The sequence below is a fragment of the Mesitornis unicolor genome, unplaced genomic scaffold, assembly GCF_000695765.1.
Source record: "Mesitornis unicolor isolate BGI_N332 unplaced genomic scaffold, ASM69576v1 scaffold4175, whole genome shotgun sequence".
Lineage (NCBI taxonomy): Eukaryota > Metazoa > Chordata > Aves > Mesitornithiformes > Mesitornithidae > Mesitornis > Mesitornis unicolor.
In genome coordinates, this window is record NW_010184716.1 from 4,172 (window position 1) to 16,482 (window position 12,311).

The following is a 12,311-nucleotide window of genomic DNA, read 5'->3' on the forward strand; positions in this document are numbered from 1 at the left end:
GTGCAGCATGTGAAAACTTCACATCCTCCTTGCATTATTCCCCACACGGGGCTGTTGAAAGAGTGGGGAGTAAAACCCAGACAGATGGAGTGACTGAGTCACCCCCAAAATCCAGAGCTCCAGTTACTGGTACTGGGTAGGGATGGGACGGTGCAGCCATGAGAATATAATTTATCTGACCCCCTGTTTTGTATGTATTTTTCTAAACTCTCTGATATTTAGTGTGGTTTTGGGGTTTTTGGTTTGTTGGGGTTTTTATAAAGCTTCAATCAACGTGGGTAGTGGAGAACTGGTCATTGAATAAACGAATTTGGCTGGAGCTGCTGAGTGGCTGTGAGAACAGAAACTTCTATTTAGACTGGGAAGCTCTGCCTGTTCCCTGCAGCGACGGCACAGGAACAAACCCAGTTACAGCTCAGCTTCGTGCCCAAGTGGGTAAGGAGGCCAGAGCTCCTTTCTATGAACAAAACATTCCCCTTTCAAGGGGTGTGACAGTTACTGACACAGCAACTCTCATCCTAAACTCTTCTGCTACAATAGAGTTAGAAGAAACAGTTACAGGAAAACTTTAGACCTTTCTATAGATTCCTACCTTTAATTTTGGTTATTCTCGCAGGTATCTGTTCAGTTTTATTGAAACAAGCAGTTTAACCAACTTGTGAGGTGTTTGTATTCTACATTTTATACAGTTTTGTCTCTGAAATAAAACACACGTAAATATCCATGAACACTGCCTGGGTTTTTTATACTTTAAAAATTCACTAGCTGGGGAATTAAAACTGTAACAAAGGAAACATTCGGTGACACAACATGGATCACTACGCACAGCTCCCCACTCCATAAAGTCCTTCAATCCCCATAAAGTCTTGACCCAACTGCTTGTTCTGAGCCAGGTTCTGCCTTTTCTCCAACTAAATGGTGTTTAAATGGGCCTGGACATTCAGGGTGTGAAAATACAAAGGGAAACCACAGCTTGGCCAAAGAAACGGCCTCTTCCTCTCATTAAGCCCCAAGGAGACCGAATGCTGGACTTGTTTTAGGAACTGAAAGGTTAAACATTTATTATAAAACACAGAAGAGTGCAGTTGCCGTACCTGGTGGGGAAGCAGCTCAGACCTTCCCCTCCCGACACAGCAACAGGCGGAGCAGGGTCACAAAGTCACCTCGTCCTGCTGGGACACGTCAGCCAGCCTCATGTTCTGCCACATGAAGTCGATGAACATGGAGGCCTGGAGCAGGCGGCTCAGTCTCTGGAAATGCCGCTCTGCAAAGAGAAAGGCAACGGTCAGAGAGAGAAAGCTCAGCAGAATGGGGTGCAAAGCCTCTTTAGATGGAGGTAAACGGGGAATATTGGCAACAGGAGCAGCGCTCAGGCCCCGCAGCGCGACTCACCGGTGTAGGGCAGCAGGGACTCCACGGCGGATTTGATGCCCGAGTACTGCAGGAGGCTGTCGGGGGCTTCGTGCTTCAGGAGGATTTCAATGACGGTCTGGGCCTCGTGGCAGTTTCGGGAGTTGGTGTTCCACGTCACCAGGAAGGTTAACATCGCCTCTAGGGAGGAAGGGAGGTTGTACACGGCTGTGTCCCTCGGTTTTATACTGAGTGTGACGTGTGTGGGATGCAAGACCTCGTTGGTCAGGTTTGGGTTTGCTCCTCACCCCATAGGTGCAGACACAGCACCCATGGTGAGACAGTGGCCTTGTGGTTATCACTGCAGCAGCACTGTCTGGAAAACCACGCTGCTGGTTTCAGCAACTACAGCCATGCAGATGTCAAGGCAGAAAGCAGCTCTTGTGTCTCACAGAGCAGCTCAGCTCCCACCGTGACCGACGAGCCCAGAGGGGCAGAACAAGCATGCACAGAACTACAACACAACAAACCTTTCTGATCCTTCCGGAGCCGAACGATGTTCTCTTCCAAGTGCCTTCTCCCATCAGTTTCCTTGAGGATGGCTGCAGGACAGGGAAATGAAGAGTTCAGCTCATTCACCCATGGGCTGAGAGCAGGGACAGCATTTATCAGGGGTGATTGCTCTTAGGAAAACAGGAGTCATAAAAGAAAAGGGAAACTGAGGCTTTCAGACTTCATAGTCCTTGTCTACCCAGAAGAGATTGATCTGGAAAGCAGAGAGGCCAGCAAAACACCTACAGAGCACAACGTGGACTCACCTTTGACCACCATCAACACCGTGTGCGGACGGTCCAGAGAGATTGCCAACCCTAGAGCTTTGAGGTATCTTTTCTCATGAAGCAGGTTGGAAAGCTCCTGCTCTCTGGAAAACAAACGGGGGTTCAAGAGAGTGAGGCAAATATTTGGTGTGTGGAACGAAACGCTGTCCAGAAAGTAGCAGATTTGGCACGAATGGCGTGCAGAGGTTTAATGCCAAGAAGCAAATGCCGCTCGCCAACCAACGCCTCAGTGCCCTCATTGTGCAGATAATCTCCCTGGCACGCTCGAGGGCTCCCTGGAGCATTCGGTGCTGGCTGAAGCGGGAGAAAGCGAAAGCAGGTTTCAGTGGTTTGGCTTTGCTTATCTTAGCAGCACATAAACACGAAACTCATCAGTTGTCAAGCTGGCAGCATTATAGCCAGGCCTTGCAGGAACTGAAGATAAACTCCAAAGCAGAGGCTGCTGTGCCTTGACAGCCTCTAAACAGCTCAGTGATGCAAAATGCGGATCAGATGGAGCTGGAGGGCTGTAGGTGTGGACAGATTCACTGCACAGTTTGCCTTTCACAGCTCATTACTGCACAGGATCAACTCACTTCATGATCTGCTCCTCCTGTTTAGCCTGCGCCTCCTTCTCTTCGATTTCGGTGACGTCCTGCAGAAAAACAGAATGCAACTTTGTCAAGCCTTGTTCTAACAGAGATGAATTTTTACTGAGCCATCAAGATCTCTGGATGGAGTGATTTAAGTGTTAAATCCAGCAACTCCCCTTAAGTCACCTTTAGAGCACCAGCTCTGGGCAGGCTGCCGAGGCCCATCTGCTGCTCCTTCTACATCCTCAACAGGGGAAATTCAGTATGGCCAAAAAAACCCCCAAGAGATGCCTCAGTGACCCAATTTAAAGTGCAGAAAACGAGGAGGGTTCGTGTCATGCTGGAACAGTGAGGGACAAGCCACTGGGAGCCTCAGCTCTGCAACGGGGTTCTCGTTACTGACCCAGAGAGGAAACACAGAAGGGCCCTGGGCGGTACCTTCCACAGCGTGATGCAGGAGTCGCTGGATGCTGTCACCACCAGATCATCTTGCTTGTTAGAGTGAAGACCCCAGATTTTATCTTCGTGGCCGTCTAACGTTTTCACACACTCATTCGTTTTGATTGTCCAGAGTTTCAAGAGACCGTCAGACCCGCTTTTGGGAGAGACAGAAACACAACAAGAAGAATCAATGGACAGATCCATTCTCGCTCTGCCCCACCTCAAATATTGGATAAACTTGTCCCATTCCAGTGCCTCTCCAACAGGAGCAGAGTCAATTAAACATGCCAAGGATGAGAGGCACCCTCAGCTCTGGCTGTCACCAACCCACAGCGTCACAGCAGCCAACCAGAACCCGCAGCACGACTGGAGAAGAGGAAAAGTCAGAGCCCTGCAGAAAGCTTGGCAGAAACATGGCATCGCCTTATCAGTCTTTCCAAAACTAAACCCATTGCATGAGACTCTTCCCCTGGCTGCTGCCACCAGCTAAGAGATCGCCCTGCTGATTAGTTCTGGCAGCTTCCTGCAGCCGCCTGCTGTGGCACTCACCTGCTGAGCAGCTGCATTCCTCGGCTTACAAAAATGATCTTCAGCACAGAGGCATCGTGACCTTCAAAGGTCTGGAAAACAGAAAGGAAGCTCAAAAGTCTCAGAGTTGTTGCCAGGCCTTTCAAGAGCGTCCTCTTTCAAGAGGAAAATATTTACTCCTAAAGCCCACATAGGAAAATTCCAAAAAGCAGCCTCTGTCCTCAGGACTTTCTCTTAGTGTCGGTCGAAAGGGCAGTAGGAAATGTCCTCATGCCATTTATTCAAACAATCTGCTTGTTTAAGCTTGTTGGCCAAGATCATACTGCAAATGGTCCAAAAGGTGAGGCCAACCACACAGGTTCACAGAATCACAGAATGGCTCGGTTGGAAAAGCCCTCTGAGATCATCACGTCCAACCGCTCCTGTCTACCCCCTAAATCATATCCTTAAGTACCTCGTCTACCCGCTCTTTAAACACATCCAGGGATGGTGACTCCACCACCTCCCTGGGCAGCCTGTTCCAGCTTCTGACGACCCTCTCAGGAAAGAACTTCCTCCTTATCTCTGACCTGAACCTCCCTTGGCACAGCTTGGTGCCGTTTCCCCTTGTTCTATCCCCATCACCTGGGAGAAGAGCCCAGCCCCCACCACTCCACAAGCTCCCTTGAGGCAGTTGGAGGTGGTGATGAGGTCTCCCCTCAGCCTTCTCTTCTCCAGGCTAAACAAGCCCAGTTCCCTCAGCCGCTCCTCATCAGGCTTGTTCTCCAGAGCCCTCCCCATCCTTGTGGCTCTTCTCTGAACACACTCCAGGCTGTCTCCTCAAAAGGCTGATTCCCCTGGCACTGCTGGGCAGAACGCAGCACAGTAGCAACTGCCTTAGTGAGACTCTGCTGGACTGGTCAGGGCTCTTCTGTGAAGAGCGAGTCTCAAATTTAAACCTGTGGTGTTTTTTCTTCATGCCCACAGCTGTGCCAGGCCAAGCCAGCTTTCTTTCAACAGCATGAATGTGCTTTTCCCCTATGATCAACCCCATTGCTCATTGGTTAGCTAAAAAAGAGAGACCACTGGAGCACTGGGCAGATGCTCTTGCCCTGGAGCTTTGCATGCAGCTCACAGATCCAAGCTCCTGCAGAACAAGGCTAAACCTGGAGAGCTCTTCCTTCAGCACAACCTCACAGCTCCACTGCAGCTGCACTAACCAGCAAATACTTTTCTAAAGCAGCCTTAACCAACCCCCATAACACACAAGGGGTAGTTTGAGTTCTCGTTACCTTCAGACAGCTGAAGTCCCGCAGATCCCAAAGCTTCAGGGTCCCATCTGCTGAGGAGGTGGCCAAGACCTGATCCACGGGGGAGAACTGCACGCACCAGATTCCACGCTTGTGGCCAGTGAAGACACCCAGCAAAGAGCAATTGGAGCAGGACCACAGCTTGGCCAGCCGGTCCTGCGAGCCCGTGGCAATGAGCTTGTCGTTGGGAGCAACTGCCACGCTGTTTATGTCCTGAAAAAGTCACACAACAACACAGAGTGCAAAGCACTTTAAGTCTTTACCCTTGCTGGTGGATAGGTCATAAATGCAGGGTACCACACAGGAGAGAAAGATTTAATCACTAAAAGCAAGCCCTGACATCAGGGGGAGCTTTACCTTGGCATGACCCCTCTCGGTCACCTTTGCACGCAGGGTTTCTGGAGTGGAGATCAAGGCTGCTTTTGCTTTGGAGGTGAGGGATTCTGGGATATTCCAGATCTTGATGGTGCAGTCCTGGCTGCTCGTTACTATGAAGCTTTCCTTCAGTCTGAAAGGAAGAACGTGTCAAGTGTAAGGAAGGAAAACAGTGGCTTACTCTGCAAAGAAAAAAAGGCCTTTTCCTCCACTACCAGGATCTGCACACGTCCAGTCACTGCTGGGATGTGAAACAGTGCTTTCATGTTTTTTCAGGCTGTATTTCATTTTACTTAGGTCCCTGGTGTAGCCACCAGCAATATGGACACTGGGCAAGAGCACTGCCAGCTCTCTTCATTTACAAAGGCAAACTGCAGCTCCTGAGCAGGCAAAGCCGTGCTTCCAGACTGTTTGGTAGCACAAAGAAAGGAGAAGAGCTGATAAACAGAGGTGCTGTTCTAGCAAACACCTTCACAGACACATTCCCATCACTCCTGAACCCTCCTCTGCAGATCACTCAGCCTTTATCTAGCAACTTATCCAGCTGCTGCACTTTAAGGCAAAGAGGAGTCAGACGGATAAAGAAATGCAAAGTACACAACTTATGGATATGCAACCAAAAAAATTCATCCTTTCTTCAAACTTCAAGCTGGGACCAAGAATGAAAAACAGAGGCAGCATCTACCTCGAGGATCAGCAATGCAGCCAGGACTTGTGCTTGCAAAGGGAAACCCTTGCCTGATTTTTATTACCTTGAGCAAGAGACAGCGCCGACCCCATGGGTATGACCCAATCCTTGGGCAACACAGATCACCCTGCCGTCCTTGCTCATCCGCCAGACACGAAGGCTTTTGTCCTGTACGGGAGAGGACAGAAACTGCTGTGGTTTTCTGACGAGTGATCAGTTCCCCATGTGATCACCACATCTGTGAGCCTGATATTTGGGGATGCCACAGGAATTCAGGCTGAACAACAATCCCCTTCTGGGTCACTAAAAAGCAACAAAACAGCTCTGCCTGTATAGATCACTAGGAGTGAACTTCCACGAAATGAAGAAAACTAACACACCTTAGCACAGCTGACGAACATCAGGCCTTTTCTGAAGACATCCAAAGCAAGAATTGTCTCTAAACAGAAGAAAAACCAGCAAAGTAATACTGAAATCAGACAACAGAAATGTGTGACTTCGTGAGTCCACTGCTTACTGACTGGGGAACAGGTTTGGGACACTTGGGAACAACAGTGACTGGCTGCTTATGGCACTGGGACGAGCCTTTCACAGCCACACAATTGCATTCAGAGCTCGCATTCACACCCCCACACCTTTAGCTTCAATTTAAATTCATCTGTTAGTGAAAGGGACTGAACTGAGAGCTGGAAAAAGGAAACCAGTGTTTGCAAAAGCAGTATAATACATCCTTTCTCCACACAACCCCCAAACCTGCTGTGAGGCTGTTCCAGTGAGAACCCAAGGACTCCAATCTCCACACAAGAGCTGTGAGAAGCTGGATAAGGAAATACCTGCCCACTTCCCACCCACCCGTGGCAGAGCTGAGCTGACCTGTGTGGCCGTAGAGGATCTGGCAGTGCGACGTCGCCAGTTCAAACACCTTCAGCTGAGGGCTGTTGGTCGCCACAACGATGTGAGAATCGCCAGGCCCAAGGAACTTCACATCCAGAACCTCATCGTTGTAGCCTGCAAGCTGAGGACGGCAGAACAGAGACACTTTAACAGGAGAAGTGAGCTGGTGAGAGAAGTACTGAGTGGTATCATGCTCAGTGAGGCTGCATTGCTGCTACTTGTCATTTAATACTGCATGTAAGAGTCTTATTAGACATAAGATAGGGCACAAAAGAGGGATTTCTGGTCATTGAGGAACAGTTCAAGAACGGGCAAGGGAGGAGGGCACCTCTGGACAAAGCTTTCCCCAGGACCAGAGCTGATCCTGAAGCAGGGCTAAAGGAAAAGGGAGGCTGAGGGTTGTTACCTGCTTCCTGAGCTGAAGGGTTTGGGCGTCATACAACACGATGTTGTGCTCCATGGACACCGTGACAATCTCATTTCTCGCAGGCACCAGCATGCACTGGGTGAGACTGCGCTCGCTGGCCTCCTCCTTCAGCTCAAAGGGCACAGGTTGGCTATAGACACAAGCAGCTGTGGCAACTTCCCAAACTTTCAGGATGCCTGACACAAATGGTGACATGAATTATCTGTCAGAGCCGCTGGTTCAGACAGCAATTGTCCAAAGGATATAAAACAAACCCTGTTCTTGCCTGGTGGAAAAAGCCACACAGCTCGAAGGCAGGACTGTGAAGAAATGTAATCACAGTGGCATGAAGGACCACAAAGCTTTTCTTCTTCAGTCCAAAATCAAACTTTTTTGCAGTTTGAAAACACACAAAGCTCCGCAGCACGCCTGACCAACCCTGCTCATCCACTGCTGTCAAAGGGACCCAGGATCTGCTCCAGCCCTCAGAGTTCAGCCCAAGGCTTCTGCCACGCAGGGGATGCACACCCAGGAATAACGCAATGCAGTGTCTGGAGCACAGCCCTTCCTCGGCTCCTAAATCTGGCAGTGCCATGCCAGGACACTCACCTTTGCTGCCAGCTGTGACAAAGTGCAGCCCTTGTTTCTTCACACCCAGCTGAGAGAAATCTCCCTTTTCAGGTAACAAGACAGCAGCTTCCACGCTCTGCAAGAGTCAAGCAAACATCAGCTGAGTGCTGGGGCCAGAGCCCCATTTCAGCAACCAGAGTTGTCCTGACAGATGCACACACCCCACCCTTCCTTCCTCCACCAGCACCAGTGGGATTTGTTTCCTCAAACTGCCCACACATGAGCACACCAGGCAGTTTTAAGGTCTCTGGAAAGTACAAGGAGAGAGAAAGTACAAGGGGGTACAAGGCAGAGAAATCTGATTTCATACAGAGAAACCCGAAGAAGGAGAGGTACTGTAGGACCAAGACCTAGAGACCACAAAGGATCTCAGAGGAGTAACTGAAATGTGATTTCACCTCGTAGACAGGCACGGTTCGTTTACTTTCTCTGGTTTTCAGGTCCCACACCATGCAGATTTTATCCCGGCCAGAACTGCAAGTTAAGAAGAGCAGTTTCAGTCCTAAATCCATTCAACTCGGGCTGTGAGAGCAAATTTGGGACTGAGGGAAGAGGCCCATGTGGAAGCAGGGACCAGCCTTCGATGTGACAGCACAGTATAACACCAGGAACACAAAATCAGTCACTCAGCAAAGACCAAACCCCTGCAGCAGTCCGTCCCCTCCCAGGAGAGCCTTCCCAGGCCCCAATTTCACCTGATGAGCGTGTTTCCATCTGCAAACGCCAGGGAGGTGACAGCACTGAAGTGGCCGTCCAGCATGGCAACGCACTTGCTGGAATTCAGGTCCCAGATGCGGATTTTGTAGTCAATCGAGGAGGAGAAGAGCTGCAGGCGGGAGATGTCAGGGTGGAACTCCACCAGGCTGGAGAGAAGGAGAGGTGCTTGAACAGGACAGGAATAAACCACCTGGCGTGAGCCCAATATTTAAATAAACATAGATTGTACATAAAGAGTTCGGCAGACGAATTGATGTGAATCTATACCAGGGCTTTCTTTGTAGGACTTCACTCCTCTGCCACCCACCTGGAAAATTTACAACTGATCTTTGCCAGTCTTATGCATTGGGGAAGTGCATCCGTTAGCAAGCACGGATATTCTATTCAGATCTCAACAGATTTATAGATCAAAGTCTTTCCTCTCTGGGCTAAAGTCAGCCATAGCCCTGCTCCTTCACTAAACACCTCAAAAATCAGGAAACAGAAGAGCCCAGAGCCTGCTGGGGATGGGCCTTTGCATTCCCTTAAGACATTTCACATCAATCCCATCGTCCAAGCACCACACAGACACCAGCGACTGACACAAACGACTCGTCCTTACTGTACGACTCCTGAAGATCCTTTCAGGTTGTGTGTGCAGTACTGCTTGATCATATCCCAGATCTTAATGGTGCTGTCACAGCCCCCTGGGAAAAGAGGGACATGTAAGAGTGAACTGTGGGGGAGAGAGACACAGGAGGTCCAATGTAGCCTTAATATTTCATGGGCTGCGAAGGCAGCAGAAAGAAAAATGAATCCAGTAACAACCACTCACACCAAAAGAAGCTCACGAAACATCTTGTGTTTTTAGACAGCTGAACAAAACCTGACTGCTGCTCATCAAACCTGAAGCACAACCCAGTTACAGGTCAGGCCCGAGCTCCTCCATCTGCCAGAGTCCCAGTTCTACGCCAGCATAACTGCGCCACGCTGTCTCATAGATGCCCGATTTTTACCAGCATTTTATGAAGCGTGTTTTCGGCAGAACACTGAACGGATCCTATTTTGTCTTCCCATCGTGTGACACTGCAACAGGACCGTACCTGTGGCCAACAGCGTCGATGTGGAGTCAAAGGCCATGGCAGCGACGGGCGCTGTGTGCACGGCTCTCCACGTGCGGACGCACTCGTCCTCTCGCCAGTTCCACTGCTTCAGCAGCAGAGCTCGGCTCCCCGTCACCAGGATCTGAACAGAGCAAGGCGAAGAGAAGCACCATTAACTGCTAAGTAGATTTCAGTTTCTTTCAGCGCCCACACACAAAGCACGGAAATGCTGCGTGCTGTGACAAACCTGGTAGATCTGGGTACACTGTAAACACCTCGGTATAGAAACAGGTAACCACAGAATTAAGATAACTGGGGTTACACACTGTTAAATGATATTGTAATCTATTTCTAAAATTAGAAATATCAGAACCAGATTTAACCACTTAAATAACAAAATCTCACAGCAAATGTAAGCGATGCTTGTAAAAATATCCACCTTACTTCATTTTTCTTTTTTTAAAAAACTAGAATTCTCACAAAGCTCCTTCATGTCCATGTCTAAAACCAGAATATGTTTAACTATCCCTTACAGAAATGAACTTCAGAAGTATTTGTTATATCCTGAAGCTCGGCCTCTCAGCGCTCCCCTGACTTGAGCCCAGAAGGGGAGACAGATGAAATCCAGGGTGCTCCCAGGTGGAGCAGCCTTTGGTGCTTTGGCTTTATCAGCAGCACAGAAAACCGCAGAGCAAACACCTACCTCGTCACTGGGGCTAAGAACAAACGAAGTGATGTCCTCTTCGTCACCCTATAAAAACAAAACAGAAAAACCTCAGTTAAAGCACTCCTGGAGCGCTCAGAGCTGCCTTCTCTGCTGACACCGAGCACACCCAGCACTTGGGGACACCAAAAATGACATCTCTCTGTGTTTAGAGCCATTCTCCTCCTCCCCTCCACTTCTGGCTCTCAGGAGCTGTAGGACACCAGCGGGAGGTAGTGGTGAAACCCAGGAGCCCTGGAAACCCCTCAGTGGGTTAAACAGAGTTAAAATTTACAGGTAAAAACTTCTAGGCTGAGTGAATGGAATGAACTGGTCCAAAACCAGGGTAACAAGAACAGAAGGCCCCTCAGATCAAGAGGCAGAACAACCTCACACAGTAATTAAGAAAAGGATCTTGAGCCAGCACTGTGCCCTTGTGGCCAAGAAGGCCAACGCCATCCTGGGGTGTATCAGGAGGAGGGTGGTTGTAGGGCAGAGAGGTTCTCCTGCCCCTCTACTCTGCCCTGGTGAGACCGCATCTGCAATATTGCGTCCAGTTCTGGGCCCTCAGTTCAAGAAGGACAGGAACTGCTGGAGAGAGTCCAGCGTAGGGCTACAAAGATGATGGAGGGAGTGGAGCATCTCCCTTCTGAGGAGCGGCTGAGGGAGCTGGGGCTCTTTAGGTTGCAGAAGAGGAGACTGAGGGGAGACCTCATTCATGTTTATAAATATTTCAAGGGTGAGTGTCACGAGGATGGAGCCAGGCTCTTCTCGGTGACAAACAATGATAGGACAAGGGGTAACGGACACAAACTGGAACACAGGAGGTTCCACTGAAATTGGAGAAGAAACTTCTTCTCAGTGAGGGTGCCAGAGCCCTGGCCCAGGCTGCCCAGAGAGGTTGTGGAGTCTCCTTCTCTGCAGACATTCAAAACCCGCCTGGACGCCTTCCTGTGTAACCTCATCTGGGTGTTCCTGCTCCGGCAGGGGGATTGGACTGGATGAGCTTTGGAGGTCCCTTCCAATCCCTAACAGTCTGGGATTCTGTGATTCTGTGTTCTAAAGGCAGTAATGAACCCGACAACCTGGGCCAGTAACGCTGCTTTACGGTCTCTTGACATAAACCAGATCTGGAGAAGGATCAAGATGTCAGGTGTCTGCTGTGTAACCTTTAGTGATTTTAAGACTAAAATCCACTACTCTAGAAGGAAATTTTAAGTGTAAATGTAGGACCACCTCAGTGCAACGACTTCGGTAACAGGATAATGAATTAGGTAATTAATGCAGCACACCTACAAGGATTTCTGTGATGTAAAATAACCTAACAAGCCATGTATCGTTTCCTTCCTGTTGTGCTGTGTGTAAACTGCTGCTGTTTGAGCTAACAGTGTCCTGGATTTATCACCCAGCACCGTGTGTGCAAAACCAAACACCTCCACAAGGGTTTTGTCCCTTATTTTTGGGACAACGTTTCCATCACCCACCAGCAGCAGAGGCCGCCCCCCTCACCTGCTGCAGGCTGCGCAGGGCTCCCGTTTCCACCTCGATGATGTTCAGCTTGGTCCCGCAGGGGCAAAACATGAACTTCCCATCCCGGTTGAACTGGAGAAAAGGGAACGGAAACCGGGAGCGTCACGGAACCGGGACACGGGGCAGTCCCGAGTGTGCCCCCGCGGCCGGGCGTTACCTGCACTCGCCCTCCTTTGTAGAAAGGCTCGATTTTCTTCCACACGGCGTAGCTGGAAGGCAAAGAGAGACACGCTCAGGCCGCCGCTTAAACCGAAACAGCGGCGGCCC

At 49.8% G+C, this 12,311-nt stretch overlaps 1 protein-coding gene across 1 annotated transcript in view; it reads right to left on the reverse strand.

The window, feature by feature from the left end:
- Window positions 1–1,151: 1,151 nt before the first annotated feature.
- TBL3 (transducin (beta)-like 3) overlaps window positions 1,152–12,311 on the reverse strand; it is an 11,290-nt gene continuing 130 nt past the window's right edge. The window contains exons 2-22 of the mRNA XM_010184568.1: window positions 12,202–12,253; window positions 12,024–12,116; window positions 10,515–10,562; window positions 9,812–9,953; window positions 9,331–9,415; window positions 8,708–8,875; window positions 8,411–8,486; window positions 7,992–8,088; window positions 7,383–7,579; window positions 6,956–7,097; window positions 6,463–6,521; window positions 6,147–6,250; window positions 5,377–5,527; window positions 5,002–5,232; window positions 3,752–3,822; window positions 3,200–3,356; window positions 2,765–2,823; window positions 2,169–2,272; window positions 1,881–1,952; window positions 1,393–1,551; window positions 1,152–1,264 (exon numbers count right to left, since the gene is read on the reverse strand). Coding sequence (XP_010182870.1) covers window positions 1,152–1,264; window positions 1,393–1,551; window positions 1,881–1,952; window positions 2,169–2,272; window positions 2,765–2,823; window positions 3,200–3,356; window positions 3,752–3,822; window positions 5,002–5,232; window positions 5,377–5,527; window positions 6,147–6,250; window positions 6,463–6,521; window positions 6,956–7,097; window positions 7,383–7,579; window positions 7,992–8,088; window positions 8,411–8,486; window positions 8,708–8,875; window positions 9,331–9,415; window positions 9,812–9,953; window positions 10,515–10,562; window positions 12,024–12,116; window positions 12,202–12,253 — 2,380 coding nt within the window. The remainder of the gene's footprint in view (window positions 1,265–1,392; window positions 1,552–1,880; window positions 1,953–2,168; window positions 2,273–2,764; window positions 2,824–3,199; window positions 3,357–3,751; window positions 3,823–5,001; window positions 5,233–5,376; window positions 5,528–6,146; window positions 6,251–6,462; window positions 6,522–6,955; window positions 7,098–7,382; window positions 7,580–7,991; window positions 8,089–8,410; window positions 8,487–8,707; window positions 8,876–9,330; window positions 9,416–9,811; window positions 9,954–10,514; window positions 10,563–12,023; window positions 12,117–12,201; window positions 12,254–12,311) is intronic.